Raw genomic sequence first — 27,205 nt, 5'->3', positions numbered from 1 at the left:
GAAAAGAGTGAAAATAGTGTGATGGAGGAGGGATGTGAACGGGGGGCGAAGGCAGCAACAATAGGGAGGAAGGGTGCAGATTAATAGGGGAATGAAAAGGTGAGTGTGGAGCAATGACGAGAGAGAATGGTTGTGAAGTGGTGCAGAAAAGTGAGGAAAGGAGCGAGGACAGGAAGTTTGACAGATTTTGAAAGGAGACTAACAAATTTGCATCGTCATTTGAACATCTCTAATAAGGTGTAGTGCCAAGAACGAAAATTCTGACTTGGTGATAGACGCAGTGATGTAAAAGTCGCTAGGGATGCTGGCACTGCAATCTCATTGAAGGAGGAGGAGAACAGCTAAGAGCAATTGGAATGTGGGAAGAAACATTTGGACTGCGGGCAGGGCGATGTGAAAGCATGGAAACATGCCAAAGAGGGAAACTAAACCGGAATAGACAGATCTCAGTAAAGCAGCAAGAAATAAAACCTTTGGATCATGCGATGCAGAGAGTGGTGAATGTGGGTGAGGAAGGGATGCAAAGAGGGTAAAATTAAGACTAAAAGCAACGAAGCACTTCTTGAAGCCATTCAACAAAATCTGACAAGAACAGTAATGAGACAATGCAATCCTCTATCAAATGCCATGGGTTTGGACAGCCCACTCACCCATTGGCAAACCGGCCATTGGCTGTTGTACATCTATCAAGAAGGCTGGCCCAAAGCCCTCTATTCGCACTACTACCTATATGTATGCACACTGTAAAGTATGGTTAACAAGCGGTCACAACAGCTAAGGCAGTCTGTAGCGAGAACTCAAATGAAAGTACAAAAATGTTATGATAATTTCTTTAAAAAAGGGCGATTGCTCTAATGAATAGAGATAGTCTGTTGCCCATTCATCAAATGGTGTTTCAGCCCAACTGTGGTAATATAGAAGTTATTTTGGTAATTTACTTCTTAATCAACTTTTGAACATTAAAAATACCAAACGTTGTCCATACTTTGTGGATCACAGACAGTTTGATATAGTAGGTGGCTGCGATCAGGATGGTTTCGGTGCTGTGATTGCTGCGGAAGCTGGATTGGGAGGCATCGAGTAGTTGGTTCTGCGGTTGTCAAAATGGACACCAAGGCACTTCAAGTAGATTATGCTCCATTCAGAGGAGCTATTCAGCCTGTGTCTAATTGAACCAGAGCTTTGCAGTCTATTAGGTTTGCTTATAAATAAGGATTAATCAGAAGTGTTTCACCCGATATTTTAGCCTTTATACAGTCCATCTAGGGAACCATTTATAAAGATCATAGTTCTTCCATCATACCTACACGAATGTAAACTATGGAAGCGCTTCAATATGCTAAGGGCAGTTGCTCTGGACTGTACTGCAGTTAAACTGTAAAAGTTTAAATGTACTGGAAACTTAAGCACTGCTAAAAGGATGTGTTTTATCAAAACGATTCAAGGTTAGGCAATAGTTACCTATCCGGAAGAGAGGGAAACAGCTCAGCTTCTATACGTAACTTGGCCTTAGAAAAGACTGCAAATGTAATTTTGCCAGTCTTAAGTCAAAAGCAGCAAGCTGGACTCATTTAGACAACTGTTTTAAATTGCTACGGCCCACTTCTGAATCCATCTCTTCTGTAGCTAGGTAAAAGCTCATGTCTTTTCTTACTTATGGCTTGGAAATGTAACCAACCAAGTCATGGCTAAACTGATCAAGGTTTCCAGTGTTGAGATCAGAGGATCTTCCAAAGTCATCTAAACAAAACCAGATAGAACTGTGCCAATCACTGGTTGCATAGGGTCAGTTGCTTAAATTCTAAGGACTTGTAATTCTGAGCACAGCTTAATCAAGACCCTGATTTGACATGAAGTGGGAACCTTTATAGTAAATAAATAAATAAAAAAACAGAACAGCAGGAAACCCTTATGGAATGTATTTCGTGTCTGATGGTAAAAATCCAGTAATGTCATACAGGGAGACAACTGCTTTACTTACTCAGCCTTAAAGCACATCTTTAATCGAATCATATTGCCATCTCATTTTAATTTGATCTTTTACTTTTTTTAAGCCACAGGTTGTCTGCTTATGGTATGGAATCTTTACAAATAGGTGGATCCTTGTGGTGTACTTGTAAAAACGAAAGTGCAACATTACGCTTCATAAGTCTGAAATTCATGTTATCGATACATGATGGAAGAATTTCAAACATTGCAATGGGATTGGACTTATCTAACTCCTGTCATTTACACGCGCCCTGCTTTAGCTTGGATTGGTTATGGCAGATATCAATTCTTGAATTCATCTTCAGATGCTGTGCTGTACCCGGAAGTGGTTGGAGGGTGCTTTCATATAGCTCCACAGAACTTGCAGCAGGCATGGAATATTATTCTACACTGTAAAGATTAGTTATGCGGCTCGATACTCAATTAAACAGTAGACTACTTGCACATTTCGTATGATGCATAAGAAACTGGAAAAAAGTTTCTATATGGCATTAAAAAACTTTTGCACCATGTATTGGGAAGATCAGTTAGAGGTCTTCCAAACAGTAAACTAGATTACCATAGAAAGAACCATTAAAACAATCAGAATATGTAGTAAAGCCAAATAAATATTTTACTGTTCTGGGATGGGAATAAATCCAACATGCTAAGATAACAGTTGTTAGGTATGGACCATAGAACACTCAAAACAAAGACAACTTTCAGGCATGGCCAAGGTGCGATGTCTTCCTCTCAGGAGGAACACGGACAGTTGACCTTTAAGTTATCTAGACACCCTGCAATGCATTCTATTGATAGGCCTCCAAACAGGGAAGAATTGCAGGAAAAGAATCCTGCTGTCGTTGACGAGAGCAGGCATTCCAGATACAGCTACAGCTATAGTCCTGCTGTGTGGGCAGAATACCCGATTAGAAAGATGCTTTTCCACATTTTCACAGTAGCCTAGAACAGCCAAAAGTGAAAGCAACATTGGCTCAAGGTTAAAGACCTAGATCTGTAGTAAGAAAAAAAGATCCAAGGAATCCACGGACTCCAGAATATTGAATTACAGATTTTAAAGATAATTTTGCCTCTGACAAAATTTAAGCCATATGAACATCAAATTTATATTGGGTTTGATCGTATCTAATTGTATTGATAGCAGCAGGGCTAACCAATGTAGGCCATTTGATTAAGACCTGTGAAGTCCACACAAGGTTCGGGGTTATTCAGGGAACAAAACACAGGAGAACACCAGCAGGCCACTTAGGTTAATTGGCAAAAGGTCGGATGACCGGGCAACATCTTTTCTTTCTATTCAGCTAGAATTTACACTTCGGCAGATTGGAGGCCATTTAAACAAAGATTTTTTATAAACTGCATTACTTGAATTTGACGGTGCTATGAAACTAAGTATTTTCAATAGTCCTCTGTCTCTGGGTGAGGACTTAGGACGTGCAGAGGCGCCATTTTGTTACGGTTCTAGTGTTCCGGTGGAGATAAGCCCTTCCTTAAAGATGGCCACAGCGTGGACATGCAGCAGACTTGCCGCTAGCACGTCTAAGGCAGCATGGCTATATGCCAGTTTGTGTACAGATCAACACCAGTGCGAGCGACCATGCCGATTTTACCTCAGAAGTCTAACAATAGTATACTCCTCACCAGAACTATGAGGCACGAGGTTCACTGATAAGAGTATATGCAACTATTTTTGTGAACTGCGAAGGCCCAGCTTTTTGTCTGAAGAGTAAATTCCCACTACATCTAAAGCGATTGAAGGACAATGTTGAAAATGTCAAACTAAAAGCTGCTTTGATTAATTCTCGCTCCCTATACAGGTACGCGCTTGACATTTATAACCTCTTAGAGGACACCCCGTTGGACGTCCTCTTCTGAACTGAAACATGAATGTGATGATTCTTGCCCTGACCTACATCTTTCGATCCCTGAAGACTACACTTGTGTATAGGGTAGGCAAACATGGTGGGGGACTAGCTATAGTAATTTAGAAAGGGTTCAAATGCCTTACATTTCAGCTAGAGGTGAGATGAAGAGGCTTTGGGATTAGCTTATCCTCTCGGGGGTTCTAAAGTAACCACCCCCGTACCCCTCCCCCCAGGGCTATGGGGGTTTCTTTATTAATTTACTGGGCCAGGCATTAGCAGCCAAGATCATTAACTATGCTAACTTCGTTGTTTGGTAGTTTTAATATTTAGATGGACAATACAGAGGACCCTTTGGTTAAAAGCTTTATAGAAACATTAGCAGCTTTTAACTTCGATGCCCATGGCTCCAATGCACAGGGCTGATCCCGCCATTGATTGGGTACTGTCCAATAATTCAGACTGGTTGGATACCCCAAGTCAAGTAGTCTGCTCTGACCATTTTTGAATTCACTTCTCTTGGTCCCTACTTTCATCTAAGGAGTGTAAATGTTCAGGCCTCCGCAGCAGGGGCTTGGAATACAGTAGTAATTTCGGATCTCCAGGTGGCTATAATCTTCTAGATCCGTGCTCACAAGGGAGATGACTTCTAATGACATCTGAGTGAGCAAATGGCTAACTGATGCCGCTAATGTGTTGGCGCCAGAATCAACTACCTACAAGAGCAGCGATCTCGTTCGGCATGCTGGTTCTTACATGAACTTGCCTTAGAAAGGAAAGTCTATTAAAAGAAATAGAAAGATGCTGAAGACTCCATAATAAACAGCAAGACAAGGAGCTATATAAACAAGCCCTTTATCATACCAGTGTGCAAGCTTTACTCCCAAAGCATTCCTCACTGTTGGCTAGCTCTAACTCCCCTAGCTCAACTGTTAACAGAACTGCCCGGATTCTCCCCATGAGCCCAACCCGCAATCCCGACCTGCTCTCACAGGCTTCTTGGGGTCACTATCCGCCTTACCCCTCTTCCCCTATCCTAACCATTCCTCAGAGCACCCAGCACCAATTCATAGAATCCCTCCCCTCTGGGCACATTAATTCGACACCTGCCCTATTGTCCCCCACTTCCACTAGCTCTCTACCTCAGCAGGGTCCCCTGAACCTTGCCTGCCAATCCCACTCGCATACTTCACTGGAAGGCAGACTTAACGAGATAGCACTCTGCCTCCAACAACTTAAGGCAGAGGTTTGTAGCCTATTACATATCACCAAGGAACTGTCGGCTAACTCCAGGCTAAGCTGCTCCACTATGACCAATGACCATGTCCTGCTCGCTCCCATCTAAAGGGTGTACCTGGCTCCCATCCCCCCCTCTATTATCCGTTCACCGTCCCACATCACCCACACACCCAATAGTTGGGCTTCCACTCTTCGTCCTAACAACCCTTCTACCCCCTCCAGATGTAGAGCCTCCCTGTCTGATCGGGATATTCATGCTCTCCTACTTTCATACGATCCAGCACATTCCACCATAACAAACTTGCAAGAAATTGAATCCATCTCCATGGATCCCTTCAGGGAACCTAGGCTAAACACCAGAACATTAAATGAGAACAACCTCACGAGAGTCACCACCATACTACCTGCACCAACTGACACGAATACAAGATTCAAATGTGTGGTTCTAAACTGTAGATCAGCAGTTAAACATGCTGGACATTGCCGACCTGATCCTTGCACAGGACCTTGACCTTGTAATGCTGACTGAAACCTGGCTAAACGACTCAGCTGTTACCATCATGGACATTTTAGTGCCTCCCAATTACGATATCATTAGGTTGGATAGAGCAAGTGAATAAGGTGGAGGCATCGCCTGTTTACATCGTAGCAAGCAAACAGTGAAAGTACTACAATCCGACCTCCTGCCGTCTTGTGAATACCTATGCATTGAAGTGACTGATAGCAACAATCACTCATGCAAACTGCACACGTTTTACAACCCGCCTTGCGACAACCTTCCCTTCACAGAACAGATCATGGACATTATCTCGGCCATCGCAGATTTCCATGGCACTCGGATCTTCCTGGGAGATTTCAACCTTCACTGGAACGATGTGAATGATGTGGTGGTCAATAGCCTTCAATCCTTCCTACTAGAACTCAACCTAATCCAAATCTGTGACAGCCCTACTCATATCAAAAGGCGCTACCTTAGATCTGGTAAGCACAACTCCATCCTTCTGGATTTGATCCTCTTGTGTGATTGGACAGACCACTATTGCATCACCTTCCTCATCCTGGAGTCGGTAAGAGCTAGTAAAGCCCAGCCTAAGAAGCCAAAACAATTGAAAAGAGGTCTACAGAACGTCAGCTCGCATTATCGGACTGCTCTTTGCGATAACATTCTGCCCCTCCCATGAACATGTCGGATGTCCACGACCTTAAGGCCCACTATAACCGCTCAATGACTGATGTATTACTCGGTTGCACCACTACAGCTTCCTGTTCAAACTAATCAAGTTCCAAGCTAACAGTCATCCTAATCTCTCGTCACTGGGTCAAGGGACACTGTCTAACTGTGAAAAATTAGCTGATTTCTTCACGGATAAGACTATTAAGATTGAAACTGAACTACGCTCTGCCCTTGATCGCCTGTCGATCAGTCCACTGAGCACCCTCATTCCCCCATGGTTGGATACCACTGACCCTGCGCAGCCCTACCTCCCCAAAAAAAGCATGCTGGAATCTTTTCCGAACCTTGGATGAAGGCACTATACGCAAAATGTTGATGACACGGAAACCTAATCACCACAAACCCCTGCCATCAAACCTTTTCTAGGAAGTTAGAACCTCCTTACTAACACTTTGGACTAAGATCGTTAATGCATCACTTCGGCAAGGTGCTATTCTGGATTGCCTAAAATCGGGTCAAGTTACCCAGATTCTAAAGAAACCATCTGCTGATCCCACGGACCTCCATAACTTTTGCCCAATTACTAACATCCCCACCTAGGCAAAGCTCCTGGAGAAACGTGTGCTCGCCCAACTCTGTACCCACATCGATCATTTCCAACTCCTGGACCAATGCCAATTTGGTTTCCGCCCAGGCCATAGTACAGAATCTGCGTTAACTCACATGGTCAATGATGCTCTAAGAATGCTGGACCATAATGAGTCGTGCCTACTGATCCTTCTTGACCTTTCATCAGCATTCAATACTGTCAAACACGATAACCTAACTGACCTCCTGGAACACAGGATGGGCCTGTACTAAACTGGTTCTCCTCATTCCTTCATAACAGATCCCAAAGCTTCAAGGTGAACCAATCCAGGTCTCATCCTGCGCTGTCACTGGGGATTCCTCAGGGTTCAGCCTGTTCATGGAGCCTCTGACAGAAATTGTGAAATCATCCAGCATTCACGATCCCATGTATGAGGATGATAACCAACTATACCTGAAGATCGCATCCCCCGAGGACATTCAGTCCCTAAACTCAGTCCTTCTGGAAACACAAAGCTGGCTGACACGTAACCACTTAAAGCTAAATCCTCAAAACGGAATTACTCTTAATCGCACCCCACAAGAAATCTCTGGTCATGGAAAAATGGTTGAATCTGCTTACTACTCTTAACTGTAGACCTCACCTCGTTGATTCGAGGCTGCATGGGGCAGTGTGAGACTGCCTAGTGTGCAATGGGATGTAGGGAGTCTTGTCCTTTACCTGACTTTGAGCGATTCGTTCTATGCTTTTCTTCCATAGAACTATTGCGCTAATTTTAATTCAGTAGTTTTGGATGGCACCCACGTCTCAAATCCATCACTATTTCATTGAGGATCTGGTGACTCGCGTTTAAGGGTATGTCCATGGTTCGTTCCGTGTCTAATTATGTTTTCAGTACACAAAGACACCCGTTTTTTACACTGTGACCTAGACAGAGAAACTGTTCAGGCCTGAATCATTAGGCCACAGGGTGGCATGACAGAATAATTCTAAACCTGCAGGTGGCACATTTGAAAAGGTGCATGCTAATCATGCAGTCTAATATTGTGGTATCTGAATTTTCCCGATACACTCCTCGCTATCCTTGGAAGGGATGTGCAACCATGTGGTAGATATAGGACAAAGAGCCTGAGCGGTGTGGCACGCTATGCCAGGAAAAGTTTACAGCTTACATGTTTTAACCTTATGCCATGATAGTCTAATCTCCTATCTTTTTTTATGATAAAATTACAAGGATCCAGTCAAATTTATTGAGGCTGAACATGAGACCCTATAAAATTAGACAGTCAAGGGCGGCCCACTACTAATCGTAAACATGTACAATTTTTGCCACCTAATGAAGAGGAGCCGAAGGACCACCTTAGGAGGTTTAAGTCCAGCCCTCCTTTATTTATTTATAGTATTTATAAAGCGCTCTCCAACCCTACGGGCATCCTGGCGCTGTGTGCATATAGCTGAAACGCTGTGCATCAGGGGTGGGAGGGATATCATTTGATTCTGGGTAGTTAGATTTTAAGGAAAAGCTGTGTTTTCACCTTTTTTCGGAAGGCCATCAGTACATCTGTTTTTCTGATGTCAATAGGTAGTCTATTCCACAGATGAGCTGCCGCTATGCTGAAGGCTCTGCCACCGTAGGTGGCTTTCCTAATCCTGGGTATACTGATGAGATTAGAAGAGGAGGATCGAAGGGTCAGAGTGGGTTCATACCATTTAAATTTGTTTTGAAGTGGTCGGGGGCCCATCCCATGTACTGCCTTAAAGACAGTGCATAGGGATTTAAAGAGGATCCTCTGATGTACAGGTAGCCAGTGTAGTTCAGCCAATGCGAGGGTAGTAGAGGATCTTTGCCCTCGGGAAAGTGCCAGTTTTGCTGCAGCCGCCTGGATGCTCTGAAGTCTGGAGATCAGGTAGACAGGGGATTCCAGTAGCAGAGCATTACAGTAATCCAGGCGGCTAAGAATGGTACTCCTAACTATAGTGGCTCTAACCTGTGTTGGTAAAAGGGGCAGCAGTTTTCGAAGTCCTCGCATTAAGGCGAAGCAGCTACTCACCTGCTTATTGACATTAGTCTCTAAACTCATGCTGTCATTGAAACTGACTCCAAGGTTCCTCACTGATTTCACTGGGGTTAATAACTCCCCTGGCTCCAGAGGCCAGAAGTCAGTGGGTAGATTTCTAGTGATTCTACCTACTTTGCAACGCAATATTTCGGTTTTGTCACTTTTAAACTGTAATGAGTTCTGATTTAACCAGGATGTCATTTCCAACATACAGGTGTGGAAGGTCTCAAGTGAGTCTGCGTGGGCACCATCAAGAGAGATCAGCTGCGTGTCATCCGCATAGTTGATCACACTAATGCCGTGAGCCTTGATGATGCGTGTTGGACTTGGCCTTTTCCCCCCAAAATTTTTCGCTTTTGACCCCCTTATCTGAATGTCTCCCCCATGGGATTAAACCTGTATAGGCCATGAGTGGTGTGAGACACCTTGTGAAAATGTAATTACCTGACATAATGTGAGCACTTGTAAAATCCCCCATTTTAAAACTGCACCCCCATTTTGGAAATGTACCTGACTGAAATGTATTGTTTTTAAAATGGATGCCATGGCCATGGGTTTTGCCACTGGACTGACATAGGTCAGCGGTCTAGATAATATTACCCAGCTACCCCTAGTTTTGGAGGGAAAGCCTGGCACCCAGGGTGCTCACCCCCTCCCCTAGAACCAGTTTAGGCTAGATGTGCCAACATTCTAGAAGGTCCTGGCACTGCCTGGGAGGAGGGTATAAATAGGGTGAAGTGTCACCAGAGAGTCAGTCAACGCTGGGACAAGGAAGGGAGGGGGACCTGCTGTGAGGTGCTACCGCCACATGGACCTGTGAGCTGGGCCCTGCACCCCTAAAAACCCCCCCGCTGCTGTCCCCATGGGCCCCTGACAAGGGAGGACTCTTCATAGGTCCCTGACGCTGTGGGACCTTGGACTACGCCAGCGCTGAGGGAAAAAGGTACCCAGAAGAGGAGGAATGCTGTGGGCTTGAACCCCCCAGGAGGTGAGGAGTGTGCCCCTGGGGCTGGCTGTGGAACTGATCGCCCCCCCTCCGTGAGGAGCCTACTTGGAAGCCCTGGTTTGCCTACCTAAGCGCTGTAAACTCCAAGACTGTTGCTGCCCTGACCTGAACTGTCCTGCCTGGGAAGCGCTATAATTTGGAAGCGCTAGAGAAGGACTGTGAGGAGCTGCGTGTCCCTAGAAGCCCTGAACTGCCTCTATTCTGTTGGGCTAAGAGGGAGGAGCAGTGCGCTGTAAATAGCGACATCTGCTGAGGAGAATCGCGCTGTGGCCTGAGGGCGCTGTGAGGAGGATCGAGTGTGAGGAGCCTACCCTCGTTTTGGCGCTGTCCGCCATATAAATAATTAAATAAAGGGAGCCTACCCCTTATCACCGTCGCGGCCCGGGGAGTGTTGGCGCTGCCTCGCGCTGCCTGGTAGCTGCCAGGGAGCCCCCCCCCGCGGTGGTGTGCATCGTCGCGGCGGCCCCCGGTGCCAGGAGAGGGCCGCCGATGTGAAGTGGGCCGCGCTAGGCCCTGAGGCTGCGGACTCGCGTCACGTGACGGGGGCGCCCGGCCGCGTCATCGGCCCGCCCCCGCCAACGCTGCGCACGGATTGGCTGCGCGGCCGAGCCCCCGAGAAGGCCGCGCAGGGATTGGTGGAAGGCCGGGAAGGCCAGAAGAAGCGGAATCGGAGCCCCGGGTCCCCGTGAGGTAGGAGGGGGACCCGGGTGAAGCTTTGGTGCGGGGCCCCCGTGCCAAGGTGGGAGCCCCGAGAGAAGCGACCGGAGCGGGAGGCCACCCCGCCGGTCTGAGCCCCACGCGAGGGGCCGGTGAAGAAGGCGGGGCCGGGGCACTCTGTCGGTGCCAGCCCCGCCTCCCGACCAGAGAAGGGAGCCGTGCGAGGTGGGAGGAAAGCCAGGCAGGCTTCCCCCCACGTGTGCTGAGACACTGCGTGTGTCCCCTGACGCCTCCCTGAGGGTGGATCAAAACCCCGGGCCCCTGTAAGGAAAGGAGGCCCGGGTGAGGCGAATATAGCGGCCCCCCAGGCCCTCGAGAGGAGGAGGGGCACGAGGGTTGCCACAGAGAGGAGGGGCCTCGAGGCACATTGCCGGTGCCTGCCCCCTCCTCTAGAAAGGAATCCTGCAACTCGAGGCACATTGTCGGTGCCTGGTTTTCCCCCCCTGCAGAGGAGGCCCCGCAGGACCTACTGAATCCCGCAGGAGCCAACGAGGAGAGCCCGGTGAGTGGGGTTTTGATTATCCCGTGTGGAAGTCGGGGCACAGGGTCGGTGCTCACCCCAGGACTAGGGCTCGCCCCTGGAAACTGCTCTGAGCCTCGCTGGCCCTTTTGGTCCCCTTTGAGACTTCTAGACTGGGCCGGGACATTACTGAGGCCCCCCAGGATTGGTACAGGGACAAGGTAACCCCTAGCTAGGTGTTGGGCCCTGCAGAGTGAAGGGCTGGGTAACTTAGCCTGATTGTTAGTGGCTTGTTTATCCCTGGGTCCTCCAATGGTTAATTGCCATGTTTAATCCTAATTAGGATACTGGTGGCCCTAAGGTAACGCAGCAGTTCCATGTGATCTACTAAAGTGTGGTGCGCTTCCGTGCCTAGTTTGAATTGTAGGCTGTTTATCTTGCTAATATTATGCCTACACTAAAGTGATGCCCAGGTGCAGTGGGATTCAAGCCTGGTTTAGATGTTGTGATACCAATGCACTGCTTAATGTTTGTGTTGCAGGTTGCAAGGGGGGCTGAGGATTCATGTTCCTGACTGGTATTATATGATGTTTTTCCCTTACAGGGGTTGGGTTGGCGTTGCCACGCATGAGGTGTAGTTATGCTAATATGCAACTTACAATTTCAGCCAACCTCCCAAGGATGAAGGCCTGAGTAGGCCCCGCCTGATGAGTTATTCCAGGTCCCTGTTTATGCCCTTGTTAATGAGCCTGCCGTACTGATTTCTTACAGGTGCTCCTGACTAGTATGTGCTGTAATGCTCTGTTTTTCCCTTACAGGGGTGGGTTGGCGTGATTGTGCATGATATATATACCTATGCTAATGTGGTATTCTGCATTTACAACCCCCTAAGGATGGGAGCCTGAGTTGGCCCCGCCAGATTGGCCCCAGGACTACTGTTATTTAATCACAATTGTTCTTTATTTCAGCATGGACTACTTCCTATGTAAATAATTCCCCCCCTTTATTCACTTGGCTCTGGCGCCATTTGGCGTCCTGTGTGACACTACTGTTTTGCAATCTTTTGCCTTGCAGGTTGGAAACCCTACTAAATGACGTATCTTTTTCCAACTCAAACTGGTGTCCTGCCTCTTTTGTGGTGTGCCTGGTGTGTTGACTGAGGGTACTGCGTGAGTGCTTCACATGTCCTCCAAGTTTGGCCTGCCCGCTTGATGCCATGCTACCCCCTTTGAGACTTGGGCAACCCCCATTTCCAACATTTGGTGGCAGAGCGGTGGGATAGGACTTGTGTTTGCGCAGTACCACAGCGGCCACAGGTTACACCACAGGTAGAGCCTTGTGGTGGGGATTATTGTTTGAACATTGTTTTTGATTGCTTCCTCCTGAAGAGTATTTTGAATTGTCCCCTTGTTCCACTGGGAGGGTGTGTCCCGGGTGTACCTCGCCACGATGGGGTTGATTTACCAGGAAGTGGAACTAATGGAGTACACCGAACAGGAGGTGATAGACTTCCTCCTGGAGAGAGGGATACCCCCAGTAGGGAACATTAGGAGGAATTTGTTTCTCTATGAGGCCCTCAAGAGGGGAGAGCCCTTAGAGGTTAATGGGGACTTGTCTGACTACCCCCCCGAAGTGTTGAAGGGTCAGTGGGTTAGAGACCAGAGTGAGGGCTCCCCATCCAGAACCCTGGGAGGTAAATGCTCCGATGAGGAGGAGGAGGAAGAGTCTAGCAGGGCAGAGACGCCAGTAGCTGTGGAGGACACCGAAGATAGGGAGTCTCGCACTGGGTCCAGTCCCGGGGGCACTGCCCCATCCCTTTCCCTGTCCCCAGAAGAGTGGGTAGATAGGAGGGAGGAGAGGGAGTATCAGCTGGCGCTGGCAAAGCTCAGGCATGCCGAGGGCTTAGCGCAGCTGAGGGTAGAAGAGCAGCGACTAGAGACTGAAAAAGTCCTAGCGCTGGAGAGGATGGCAGAGGCGGAGAGGGCCTTCGCCAGAGAGAGATCAGCTCAGGTGGGTAGGTTGTCCCCTGAGAGTGGTTTTAGGAGTCTGGATTCACCGAAGAGGGTGGGATCCAGTGGTGGCAGCGAGTGTAGGTCCAGTGCAAGGAGTTCCACTCCCGAAGCCCAAGAGACTGTGCCTGATTCCCCGGAAGAGGAGGACGGGTTAGTGTTTAGGGGCAGGGGAAAGCTGTTCCATCAGTCCTGGGGAGAGTTCGAGGAGGAGTGTTGGACTGTACTGGAGGATTGGGTGGTGAGGAGAGCAGTGGAGGATTGGGAAGGGCTGTGCCATGCCGTTATCCGGGAGCACATGCTGAGGAGTTGTTTCCCAAGACTGCGTCACCATCTGTTGCAGTGCGGGTTCTCAGACCCCAGGGAACTTGCACGGGAGGCAGACCTCTGGGTAAGTGCCAGAGCGTCTGGGAAGACATTGGGGAGTGATCCAGAAAGGAGAGGTGCAGGGATCTTCCGACCCAGCGTGGCGGGAGAGGTGAGAAGCCCAGCTAGGTCCCAGGATAGTGGGCGGGTTGTAGGGCCTCACATCCCATCTAAAGGAGGGAGTGAGACGGGGAGGTGTCCCGAGATGCCCCAACTGCAGTCACAGGGACTGGAGAGTTCTTTTAGGGAACCCCAGGTTGGGAGTCTAGGCTGTCCCGGTGTGCCTTCTCGTGGAAAGGATCCCCTCATGTCAGGAGGACCCGGAGCATCATTAATTGGAGCTCCAGTGGTTCGGGGGTTTGACCAGTCACAGGGTTTAGATCCTGGACTGGGGTTCCAGGTTAAGGGGTTGCCTGACCTGGAGGGTGGGGTACCTGTAATTCAGGTCCCTACCAATTTGACTCCTAGGGGTACTACTCCCAGTGGGAGGGTGCGGAACTCTGGGAGGGGGTGCAGAGGGAGGAAGGTCTCTTCTCTGTCACCGGCTCAGCCACAGGGCGCAGATCCTGGGTTGGGTGGCCAGGGACAGGGTTTGCCTGCTCTGGTGGGAGGGACCTCTGTAACCAGAGTCCCCCCGGAAGTGACTCCCAGGGGTACTACTCCAGTTAGGAGGGTGCGGGACTCTGGGAGGGGGTGCAGGGAGAGGGAGGACTCGCCCCTGTCACCGGTTCAGCCTGTGGGTTTCGGCTCCAGGTTGGGGAGAGAGTTGTGTGAGGGTGTCCCCCAGCGTAGGAGATGGAGGAACCCTAGGAGGAGAAGTAGGGGGAGGAGAGCCTCGCCCCTAAGGGCTGGTCAGTCTGAGGGTGTAGACCCCAGATGGGTGGACCAGTGGCAGTTTGGAGAGAAGAGAGTGGTCCAAGGGAATTACAAGCCTGAGGCTAGAGCCTCCCACTCTAGGAAGGAGAGACATCCCACTAGGGAACACCAGTGGGGTGGTGATGTTGGTGAAGGGAGGGTTGCGAAAGAGAACCATTGGGTTCCAGAGTGGAGGAGAGACTGCAGGTGCTCCTGTAGTTGCAGGCCTGCGTCCACCTTTTTCCGCCCCAAGCAGGGAAGCCCATCCAGGCATTGATATGTCTACCCTGGCTTTTGGCTGGGGGGGGAGTCGTGTTGGACTTGGCCTTTTCCCCCCAAAATTTTTCGCTTTTGACCCCCTTATCTGAATGTCTCCCCCATGGGATTAAACCTGTATAGGCCATGAGTGGTGTGAGACACCTTGTGAAAATGTAATTACCTGACATAATGTGAGCACTTGTAAAATCCCCCATTTTAAAACTGCACCCCCATTTTGGAAATGTACCTGACTGAAATGTATTGTTTTTAAAATGGATGCCATGGCCATGGGTTTTGCCACTGGACTGACATAGGTCAGCGGTCTAGATAATATTACCCAGCTACCCCTAGTTTTGGAGGGAAAGCCTGGCACCCAGGGTGCTCACCCCCTCCCCTAGAACCAGTTTAGGCTAGATGTGCCAACATTCTAGAAGGTCCTGGCACTGCCTGGGAGGAGGGTATAAATAGGGTGAAGTGTCACCAGAGAGTCAGTCAGCGCTGGGACAAGGAAGGGAGGGGGACCTGCTGTGAGGTGCTACCGCCACATGGACCTGTGAGCTGGGCCCTGCACCCCTAAAAACCCCCCCGCTGCTGTCCCCATGGGCCCCTGACAAGGGAGGACTCTTCATAGGTCCCTGACGCTGTGGGACCTTGGACTACGCCAGCGCTGAGGGAAAAAGGTACCCAGAAGAGGAGGAATGCTGTGGGCTTGAACCCCCCAGGAGGTGAGGAGTGTGCCCCTGGGGCTGGCTGTGGAACTGTTCGCCCCCCCTCCGTGAGGAGCCTACTTGGAAGCCCTGGTTTGCCTACCTAAGCGCTGTAAACTCCAAGACTGTTGCTGCCCTGACCTGAACTGTCCTGCCTGGGAAGCGCTATAATTTGGAAGCGCTAGAGAAGGACTGAGGAGCTGCGTGTCCCTAGAAGCCCTGAACTGCCTCTATTCTGTTGGGCTAAGAGGGAGGAGCAGTGCGCTGTAAATAGCGACATCTGCTGAGGAGAATCGCGCTGTGGCCTGAGGGCGCTGTGAGGAGGATCGAGTGTGAGGAGCCTACCCTCGTTTTGGCGCTGTCCGCCATATAAATAAATAAATAAAGGGAGCCTACCCCTTATCACCGTCGCGGCCCGGGGAGTGTTGGCGCTGCCTCGCGCTGCCTGGTAGCTGCCAGGGAGCCCCCCCCGCGGTGGTGTGCATCGTCGCGGCGGCCCCCGGTGCCAGGAGAGGGCCGCCGATGTGAAGTGGGCCGCGCTAGGCCCTGAGGCTGCGGACTCGCGTCACGTGACGGGGGCGCCCGGCCGCGTCATCGGCCCGCCCCCGCCAACGCTGCGCACGGATTGGCTGCGCGGCCGAGCCCCCGAGAAGGCCGCGCAGGGATTGGTGGAAGGCCGGGAAGGCCAGAAGAAGCGGAATCGGAGCCCCGGGTCCCCGTGAGGTAGGAGGGGGACCCGGGTGAAGCTTTGTTGCGGGGCCCCCGTGCCAAGGTGGGAGCCCCGAGAGAAGCGACCGGAGCGGGAGGCCACCCCGCCGGTCTGAGCCCCACGCGAGGGGCCGGTGAAGAAGGCGGGGCCGGGGCACTCTGTCGGTGCCAGCCCCGCCTCCCGACCAGAGAAGGGAGCCGTGCGAGGTGGGAGGAAAGCCAGGCAGGCTTCCCCCCACGTGTGCTGAGACACTGCGTGTGTCCCCTGACGCCTCCCTGAGGGTGGATCAAAACCCCGGGCCCCTGTAAGGAAAGGAGGCCCGGGTGAGGCGAATATAGCGGCCCCCCCAGGCCCTCGAGAGGAGGAGGGGCACGAGGGTTGCCACAGAGAGGAGGGGCCTCGAGGCACATTGCCGGTGCCTGCCCCCTCCTCTAGAAAGGAATCCTGCAACTCGAGGCACATTGTCGGTGCCTGGTTTTCCCCCCCTGCAGAGGAGGCCCCGCAGGACCTACTGAATCCCGCAGGAGCCAACGAGGAGAGCCCGGTGAGTGGGGTTTTGATTATCCCGTGTGGAAGTCGGGGCACAGGGTCGGTGCTCACCCCAGGACTAGGGCTCGCCCCTGGAAACTGCTCTGAGCCTCGCTGGCCCTTTTGGTCCCCTTTGAGACTTCTAGACTGGGCCGGGACATTACTGAGGCCCCCCAGGATTGGTACAGGGACAAGGTAACCCCTAGCTAGGTGTTGGGCCCTGCAGAGTGAAGGGCTGGGTAACTTAGCCTGATTGTTAGTGGCTTGTTTATCCCTGGGTCCTGCAATGGTTAATTGCCATGTTTAATCCTAATTAGGATACTGGTGGCCCTAAGGTAACGCAGCAGTTCCATGTGATCTACTAAAGTGTGGTGCGCTTCCGTGCCTAGTTTGAATTGTAGGCTGTTTATCTTGCTAATATTATGCCTACACTAAAGTGATGCCCAGGTGCAGTGGGATTCAAGCCTGGTTTAGATGTTGTGATACCAATGCACTGCTTAATGTTTGTGTTGCAGGTTGCAAGGGTGGCTGAGGATTCATGTTCCTGACTGGTATTATATGATGTTTTTCCCTTACAGGGGTTGGGTTGGCGTTGCCACGCATGAGGTGTAGTTATGCTAATATGCAACTTACAATTTCAGCCAACCTCCCAAGGATGAAGGCCTGAGTAGGCCCCGCCTGATGAGTTATTCCAGGTCCCTGTTTATGCCCTTGTTAATGAGCCTGCCGTACTGATTTCTTACAGGTGCTCCTGACTAGTATGTGCTGTAATGCTCTGTTTTTCCCTTACAGGGGTGGGTTGGCGTGATTGTGCATGATATATATACCTATGCTAATGTGGTATTCTGCATTTACAACCCCCTAAGGATGGGAGCCTGAGTTGGCCCCGCCAGGTTGGCCCCAGGACTACTGTTATTTAATCACAATTGTTCTTTATTTCAGCATGGACTACTTCCTATGTAAATAATTCCCCCCCTTTATTCACTTGGCTCTGGCGCCATTTGGCGTCCTGTGTGACACTACTGTTTTGCAATCTTTTGCCTTGCAGGTTGGAAACCCTACTAAATGACGTATCTTTTTCCAACTCAAACTGGTGTCCTGCCTCTTTTGTGGTGTGCCTGGTGTGTTGACTGAGGGTACTGCGTGAGTGCTTCACATGTCCTCCAAGTTTGGCCTGCCCGCTTGATGCCATGCTACCCCCTTTGAGACTTGGGCAACCCCCATTTCCAACAATGCCCATCAGGGGTTGCATGTATACGTTAAAAAGTATCAGACTAATTGCAGACCCCTGTGGGACCCCATGTGGAACTGTAACAAACTGACTGGTATGGAGGGATTGCTACTGCCTGCCATCTGTCCGTCAAATAGGAATGAAACCAGTCGAGCGCACCTCCCTCAACTCCAATGCTCCTCAGTCTTGTCAGCAGAATGTTGTGACTCACCGTATCGAATGCGGCCGACAGGTCCAGCAAGATTAAGATTGCTGATTCTCCCCTGTCCGCCCTCATTTGTAGGTCGTCCAGAACCGTCAGCAGAGCTGACTCGGTTCCATGAGCTGGTCTGAAGCCGAATTGTTCCTCTTCAAGGATGTTGTTAGTTTCCAGGAAGAGGGCCAATGCCCTGCTGACCAGCCGCTCCATGATCTTAATTGGATATGGCAGGAGCGATATAGGTCAATAGTTTTTGTGACAGTTCGGGTCTAGATTTGATTTCTTCAATAGGGGGGTGACAACCGCCAATTTCCAGTCTTTTGGTACAGTGCCTGTGTTAAGAGATTGGTTACACAGCTGTCGAATCGAAGTACTGGAAAGAGTTCCTCCCAGAACTCCTTTACTATTTTATGAGGTAGAGGGTCCAATGGGGATCCTGATGTTATATTGAGGGCTGTTCGTGTGAATTATTGTTCTGTCGGGGTCTCGAAATGCTCCAAGATGGCCTTTGGAATGGGGCGTCGTACATTTCCTTCGCTCTTCTCCCTATTCTCGGTATTACTATTATGCTGCACTAGAGGGGTAGGGACATCCTTCATATCCTCAATGATTTTAGTGATTTTTTCCTGAAAGAAGGATGCCAGACCGTAACATAATTCTTGCGAAGGCTTAATTTGGCTATTAGCACATTCAGGATGGGACAGCTCTTTGACTATCCTGAAGGTGTCACGAGATTTGTTGGAGCTGTTTAGTATTAGGTCTGCGAAGTAATTTGCTTTGGCTATGGTGATCTCTTTCTTATACTGCACAATTGTCTGCCTCCAGATCAGTTTCTCCTGCTCTAAATAGTTTTTTCTCCAGTGCCTCTCCGCCTTTTTACAGGCATTTTTCAGTTCTTTCAATTTATCCGTATACCAGGGAGCGGAGGGTTTTCCTCTTTTTCTGATTGCTTTCAGTGGATCAATGTCGTCAAGTGTCGTAGTTATCTCTTCGCATAGTAGATGATAATTTGTGGTAATATCGTTCTTTAGATTAAACGAGTTCCCCACTTGACGGAAGTCAAACTTCCCTTCCTCTTTCCTTTTTAGCAGACCCTTCCAGTCACGGCTAATGAAGGTCCTAGTCTGCGTGTTTGTTGGTCCTGTATTGACCAAGGTGTGGATGTTAAATAGTAGGAGATGGTGGTCTGACCAATCTACTGGTAGTGTTGTTCCCATAGTAATGAGATCCTCTGCAGCGAATATTAAATCCAGTATGTTTCCTTCCCTATGTGTGGGGGTAGTTATCCATTGTTTTAGACCTAAATTGTTACAGGATTGTGTGATATTATGAAAGGCCGTGTGTAATTGGCCGTTATCCCACAAGTTAAAATCTCCCAGTACCAACAGTCTGCTATGTGAGATTGACAGGTTGTTAATAACAGTGATCAATTCCTGTTGTTGCATTGCATTGATATGCCCCGGTGTCCTATAGCAGATTAGGCCCGTAAGGCAATGGCCTGAATCATGTCTGATCGATATCCCGAGGACTTCAGCACATGAGACCATATCAATATCCAATGTTACAATGTTTAACTCTTCCCTGAAAATGATTCCTATTCCTCCCCCTCGTCCCACAATCCTGGGTTTATGAACAATCTTATATCCTACTGGACATGCCGGCCCCAGCTCGGATTCCATTCCCACCGCCGTCCATGTCTCGGTTAGAAATAGAATATCTAGGTTGTTGGATTCGATCAGTAGCTGTATTTCAGTGGCATGTTTCGGGAGGGATCTAACATTTAGTAATCCACTGATTAATTCTCCCTTAGTAGTATGCTTATGGTCAGCATGCTTTAGCAGGATGTGCCTATTGCCTATTGGTCTTATCAGATTTAGGTAATGATTCAAGTGGGAGGGGATTGATGTGTGGCAAACACATTAGGCAGTTGGGGCAGGGATTCTTGTCCTCAGATGTAATGTTAGGGGCTAAGCGTGGACAGATAGCTCTGCCAGCCAGTGGATCCAGCAGCATCAGTGCTTCCCTACTATATCTACATGCCTCAAAGTCCGGAGAAAGTCGGGAAGGGGGGGTAGCCCTGAGCCCGATCTCGGCGCGGACGAGCGCAGACGAGCTTGCCTTAAGCGCGCCTTTGGCGCGCAATCGTCGCGCCCGCTGCGCTCGTCCGCTGCGCTTCCGGAAAAGACTCATCCTTTATGGAAGTGGGACAGAAAAAGGGGGCGTGGCTAGTGTGGCTTGCCTTGTGATTCCGGCCAATGGCGTCCGGACTGCAGAAACCACCCACCCGTGTCAGCGTTCTGTCCGCTGTGCGGGGATAGATCCATTCTCTCCACACATTGAGGCAAATAGAGTCTATAGGTCCAGCGTACTTGGCCTCGCTGCAGTCAGACAGTGCTGGAATCCTGGAAAAGGGCTAATGTGATTCCTGTCTTAAAAAACTAAAATTATATTAAAATATACACATATACACACACACACACACACACACATACATATATATATATATATACATATACACACATATATATACACACATGCACACACATATATACATGCACACACATATATACATGCACACACAAATGCTAATCCGAAGATCCTTTCAAATTTTAGACCATTCTCTCCGCTACCAGTCACCTCAAAGATTCTCAAAAAGAATGTGAGTACTCAACTATGAGTTTAGTCACCTTTAACCTGCTGCATCGATCCCAATGGGGTTTCCAGGCACGGCATAGTATAGAAATAGCCTTGCTGAAAATCACATAATCAATTTAGTGGAATTTAGATGTTGGCCATGTAGTTGCCCTGATTCAGCTGGATTAATCAGTGGCTTTTGGCACCGTTTCACATGAGATCCTGAGCCAACCGCTGGAAAAAATAGGGGTGGGAGAAGCGGCGCTAAACTGCCTTTTCTGGATCACAGAGAACAAGCTGTGTGGATGAAGCCCTTTTACTCAGATGTGAAAACAATAAAATGTGGGGTGCCACAGGGCTCTGCAGTGAGAACCACTAACTACCAGAAAAGCTAAGAGGGCTTATGAATGAGTCAGTCGACATTAGAACGGTACGCTGATAGTGCACAGCTATTGCTCTTATGAGGGAGACCCGGTCTCTGTCAAGCACACTTTTACTATGTGTTTCGCAGCAGTGACAGATTGGCTGACAGTTAATTACCTACAGTAACTCGAAAAAGACTATCATTTGGCTTTTTGGCTGTGACCACACTACAAGGCTAGACAGGCATTTGGCTGAACAGCAGTGCACCCCTAAGATCTCTTCTGGATGAGGACACATTCTGCAAATCTCTAAAAACGTATCTGTTTAACATAAGACTAGCACCCATCTAAGCTTTAGCCTCCGTTCCGGGACACTCCTTGAGTAGCCCATCATAAAAGTTTGTGTACATATTGTATAGAAGTGTGTGTAAATGTGTAAAATGTATAGCTGTTTTTATTGTAAATAGTGTATAATCATGTATAATAATTGTTATATGCAGACATGTTATTTGAAGCCCTGAAGAAGTCCGTGAAGGACGAAACTCGTTGGCTACGGCTACAGTCTTTTAGTGAAGAAATCAATAAAGAATGAACTACACACATTGCTGATTCTGCTATCAATAATTTATATTAGCGTCTGATAATCATTGTTACTGTTGAACTTGACAAAATTTGTGTGCTGGACCAACTGGTCCCGAGTCGCTACAACATTTGCTCATGCGCTATTTCCCGATTGGTCTGCTCAGATTGGCCCAGGCAACCAAACTCTGCACATTAAAAATTCAATAGCAAAAATAAAATAAAAAAGCTTGCAGGGCATGCTCCTTCAAAGGTGTGTTACTCTGGACATCCTATCCTCTGAAGGTTTGTGAGGTTTCCTGCTACATGAAGTTTAGGAAGTATTAAGAATGGCTTTACGAGATTTAGGCTAGGACACTGCTTGTGCCCAAGGTCACACTTAAGATGCCTCTGAGCGTTGGTCTGCTCTATAAACTAAACATGCATACTGAAGAGATACCCGTGTATTAAACCCAAGAGGTCTGCAAAAAATATGGAGCCCAATTAAGTATCCAGGTGATTGCAAAAATCAGTATCCTATTGAGCTGGGGCAGTATATTAGGTTTATAAATGTGGTTTCATTTTTATCGAAACAGGATCTTATATACATGAGAAGCACATGGATATGCAATTTCATTGATGTTCAACAACGCCAATTAGAATGTTAAAAATCACCATTTAGAAAAAATATATATTCATTATCATGCAATAATCTGTTTCTTTATGTCTCTGGTTTATCCAATTAGTAGCTCTAAATATACAGATTGCACTGCTTTCCAACATAACAGCTAAACAGACAAAGGAATGTGTCTCCATCTTTACTATAGTCAGGTGGCCACACAGAGGGATTTGCCTCAAAAATCCCCAAGTGATCAAACAAAAATGTCATTCCAGATCAGCCATTAAACTTCCACCACTGGGTCCACTGTACCTTCTAAGAGGAAGACTGCTTGCTTTCGAAAAATCTTCACCAAAGTATCGTCCAACTCGATTTCTTGCAGTTTAGAAATGAGCTGCTCTTCGTTCCGACACACCTTCTCCTGGGCATACAGGCCGTCTGGCATAATGCGTTGCTGTCCCAGGCCGATCAGTGCCACCTCCACCGCCAGCGCCAAATAGGACTCGCCTTCTTCCAAGAACCTATGCACAGGAAGGTGCTGGTACTCCAGAGACTTGCACTGCCCAGTGTGCTCTGAAAAGGTCAGCACATGTTATTAACTTTAAATACCGTTCAATCCTTTTTCAAGTAATCTGATATTTACAAATGTTACAAAACCTTTTCTGTTATCATGCTTCTTAAAGCTCTGACCGATTTAATAAATTCAAGGGATGAAGGTGAAAACTCCCTTCAATAATTCTAACGACAGCTGCTACCTGTTTTTACAGTTTCTTTTCATCCAGTTATAACAAAGAAATTCATTTCCTGTACTGAATTAGGGAACGTAGGAGCACGCGTAGCTTCTGCTGCTGGCCACAGCAGAAAGGCCAATAATGTAATCCCCGTTCTCCACCTTCCCCTCAAAAATATAATAAGAGCTGCAGCAGGAACGCCATCAATCATTCATTACAAGCCATATTTACAATCATACTTTGAAAACAAAGACCGATTGTTAGACTCTTTGCCGGGCAGGCAGATAGTTGGCCATTTATAAATGCACAGTGTTACATTTCGAAATACTGGGGGGCTGGGGTGGAGGTGGGGTATTGGTCAAAGCAAAATGGAAAGAAGAGCCACCCTCAATAGTTGGCATTTTTTAAATTGAATAAGCATGCATGACCAGGAGAATTTTGAATCGAAACACTTATCGCAATAACTGAGCTTTGCCCATAAGAATAAGGTCATTGACGGCGAGGCCATATTTCAAGTAAACAATAGTGAGAGTGTAGTTTATTTTAGGGTGCATAAACTCAATACTACTCCACTTGCACAAAATAAAGTGTTAAAAGCACGGTAACTAATTCTAGCATCTCAGACAACTGCACTCCTCGCTCCTGGGAGTAGACAGCACTACCAATTAAGACGTGCTGGAAAAGACCACGTAAATGTGATCTAAGGAAAATAATGCTATATGAGAGGGTACATTTATATTACTTTGTGTACTGTCTCGAAAGTGGTTAAAATAGGTTTTGGTGGCCCACATTCAAATGGCTGTGATGTTATCTGAAAAAAGCTACTTACCTATTATAAATTTACTATGCACAAATACACCTCCATATAGCAGCTGGGGTTGAAATGTTATATTGTTATTCAACTAGGGCTGACCGGTACCAAGAACGAGTAACTGGTGCTGACCACAATACCATGACGGACCACACAAAGCTCAACTTCAGACTACATATTTCTCCAACATTGTTCTTCTTTGCAGTTACTCGGCCTCACTTGAAATTGGGGAGATGGTTAAAGAAAAAGCTGCAAAACTATGGTTGCATACATGCCACTATTTCCTACGCAGAAAAAAAGGTATTCATGCCTTGGCCAAATGTCCACATTTCTGATTTATGGATGGGTCCATAGAAGTCCACATTACAACCTGGTGTAAAAGGCACTCTGCAGCAATTTATTTACGTCATTCTAGAAAACCATGCATTAGTGTTGGTTTAAAACAAAGATGTCCTTTCTTCAAGAACACTGTCTTCATGGAACAAGCCTGCGACATCTTAGACTCCGGATTTTAACTAAAATGAAGAGTTTTCTAAAAACACCTATTTAATCCAGCATGTGGCAAGATAAAGCTTGGGTAATTATGGAAAACTGCTCTCATTGCTCGACTTTGATCGCCTAATGGAGAATCTAAGACTGACCATTGCCTTCATTATTCCATGCTATTTCAGGACTTTATTGTATTTTGTTCTGTGACCTTGATCTGAGAATACAAGGATTAATGTAGTCACCAGCTGACTCCACCTTTCCACTAGCTGAATGACTGATTTCTACATTGCACTCTGTGCCTTCAAGTCAATGCTATTCCGCTCTGGAAGTACGTACAGGAGCTGGATATATTTGCCAATATCTGCTGACGTCAGTTTCTTTCAGGAACTCTTCCGCACCCTGAGATGCGAAGTCCATCATCAAATTTAACGAGCCGGTGTGCAGATTACTAGATTGGGCTCCTTATAGATTGAAGAGACCATACCACAGAACAGGGAGGTGGGGGAGCGATGAGAAATCTGCAGTTAGACGGAGTATCCACCAGAAAGAGCTTTACTGAAGGTAAGTAACTTGTTCTTTTGATGGCTACTTCTAACTGTAGATTCCTCACCGTGTGAACAGACACCAAAGCAGCACCTCCCAAGGTTGAGAGTCTGTGGAGTGGCTCAAACTTAAAAGTCCTGCAGGGCCAAGAGGGCAAAATTACCATTTTGACAGACGTGGCTGTCAAGACAGTACTGCTTTGTGAACACGTGCACAGATGTCCATGTAGCTCCCTGACAAATATCCAGGACCGGCACTTTACATAGCAATGCAGTGCTAGCAGCCTTGGTCCTTGAGGAGTAAGACCTCTGGGCTTCTTGGGGCTGCTTCTAAACCAGTGCATAGCAGATATTAATGAAGAGAACAATCCATCGAAAAATTGTAAATTTCTGCACAGCCTTGCTCTTCTTCACCACAGACAACCCCACAAAGAGCTGCTCATCCACCCGATGTTCTCTGGTACGATTTGAGGAGTGCCCTTTTGTGGTCCAAATTATGGCGTCTCTTCTTGAAGGATGGGGCGACGCAAAGTTGTCCAGAAGTGTAATAGACTGTCCAACATGAAAAGAAACAAGAGATGAGGGACGGAACACAGAAACTTTTCAGACAACAACATGAAGACATCACCACCTTCAATGAATAATCATGAATTTCAAAAGGGGCATACATAAAAAATGTGCTAACCAGATTTACCTCATTTGGAAACGTGCTGTAAACCTTTTAGAATATGTATCACAACCGGTGATTTGTTCAGTTGGTCCTGCAAACGTAAAGGCCTAAAGGCCTGACCTATAACCTTTATATGTCCCCACAGCAAATCCTTGATACGCTGAAAACAAAGAACATCGCGCATCCCATAGTTTTGAGGGCACTACACTAAGCCACGAATGTATCCTAGCATCCAGCATACACATACTTCATTGAAGGATGACTGGCTGTCAAGAGGACAAGGACCTCTGGAACAAGGTCACAGGGGAATCCTCTGTTGCTGCTTAACCATCAGGCTTGGAGGTGCAGATTGCGCAGACTCGGCTGCAGGACTATACCCTGCTGTTGCAACAGAAGATAATCATGAAGTGGCAGCCTGATCAGGGGACAGATGCTAAGGCCCCGAAGATCCAGGTCCCACACTCCTAGAGCCATCCTAAGCCACTAGAAGGATTTGGGGCTCAGTTCCTGATCTTCAGAATTTGACAGTATGTGTAGCTGCGGGAAGGCATGCAGTAGTGCCATGCCGAACTCTAGACTGAATAAGTCTGAAAGATAGCCTCCTTGGGAACCCCAGTGCACAAAAGTGATGACACTGCGCATTCTTGCCTCTAGCAAAGAGAACGAGGTAGGTTTCTCCCTATTGTTGGAAGAAGCCTTGTGCAACCTCAGGGGGCAACTACCATTTGTGATTTTCTAGTAGCTGCAGGCAGAGTTGATCTGCCCTAGCATTTAAAGATCCTACCAGGAGGCTTACGATCAGAGATTCCCTGATAATTTAGCCAGAGGCGTATAGCCTCTTAGCACAGGATACCCACCTCACCCTGCTTGCAGTACCACATGGTGGCGGTGTGGTCTAAGTAGTTGCACCTGCAGTACCTTGGAATAAAGGAAGGCCTTTAACGCAAAGCGAATTGCCCTCAACTCCGGCAAATTGATATGGAGGAGGGTCTCTAATGAAAAAGTAAATTCCTCCAATTCCCACATCTCCCAGATGGCCTCCAAACCCAATTGCAACGCACCTGTCGCCATCAACTCGGGGGTGGGGAGGAGAGTGGTTTAATGCTGGTCCAGCTGCTGTCGAGCAGCCACCACTGCAGGTCTTTGGCAATCCCCTCCAAAAACTGGATGGAATCAGACATATCTCATCTGGCATAGTTGGCAAGAGGATGCAAGAGGCTAGCAGGCTCAAAGGTCGGAAAGCCATCCTCACAGACACCCAGACATGAAACATGAAAATACCCCAAATTACCTGGACTCATTGGTCTTCTTTCGATGAAGGGGAGCCTCCGCGAAATAAGCAAGGTGCGACATTGACAGATTGTTTGAGAACTTCAAAGATGTAAGGAGATAAGTAATCTAGATGTGATCAGCGACTAACTGGGGTAAGCCCACTTTCAACAACAAGTCGTTGACGTAGGGGGGGAACTGTTAACCCCCCTTAACCTCCACCCTGGAGATTGGCAGCAGCCACCGATATCACCTCTGGACACCAGAGGGTCACTGATGAGGCTGAAAGGGAGTACAGCAAACAAAGTACTCAAGTCCTCAATGATCACAGGTAGAGTTTATGGGCTTGAAGGACAGGGAGAAGTAAATACGCATCCTGCTGGTCCAAGATCATCATCCAGTGTCCAGGATCCAGGACAGAGAGCCGGGGCCGGAGTAGGCATTTTGACTTTGTTCTTTTGCAGAAAGGCATCAAGAGGGTGAAGATCTAGGGAAGGACATAGGTCGCTGTCCTTAGTACAAAGTAGTAGCGGGGAAAAACATTCAGTCCCTACTTCCAAGG

The 27,205-nt window shown here is 48.1% G+C and overlaps 1 protein-coding gene across 1 annotated transcript in view; it reads right to left on the bottom strand.

The window, feature by feature from the left end:
- The window catches only part of ZSWIM6 (zinc finger SWIM-type containing 6), a 527,701-nt gene that overhangs the window by 51,662 nt on the left and 448,834 nt on the right, over positions 1-27,205 (bottom strand). The window contains exon 9 of the mRNA XM_078675132.1: positions 22,444-22,704. Within this exon, the coding sequence (XP_078531258.1) occupies positions 22,444-22,704 (261 nt within the window). The remainder of the gene's footprint in view (positions 1-22,443; positions 22,705-27,205) is intronic.

Source organism: Lissotriton helveticus, chromosome 2_1, assembly GCF_964261635.1.
Source record: "Lissotriton helveticus chromosome 2_1, aLisHel1.1, whole genome shotgun sequence".
NCBI classification, from domain to species: domain Eukaryota; kingdom Metazoa; phylum Chordata; class Amphibia; order Caudata; family Salamandridae; genus Lissotriton; species Lissotriton helveticus.
Note: the sequence above shows the minus strand (reverse complement) of the source record. Positions and strands in the feature narration are given on the sequence as shown.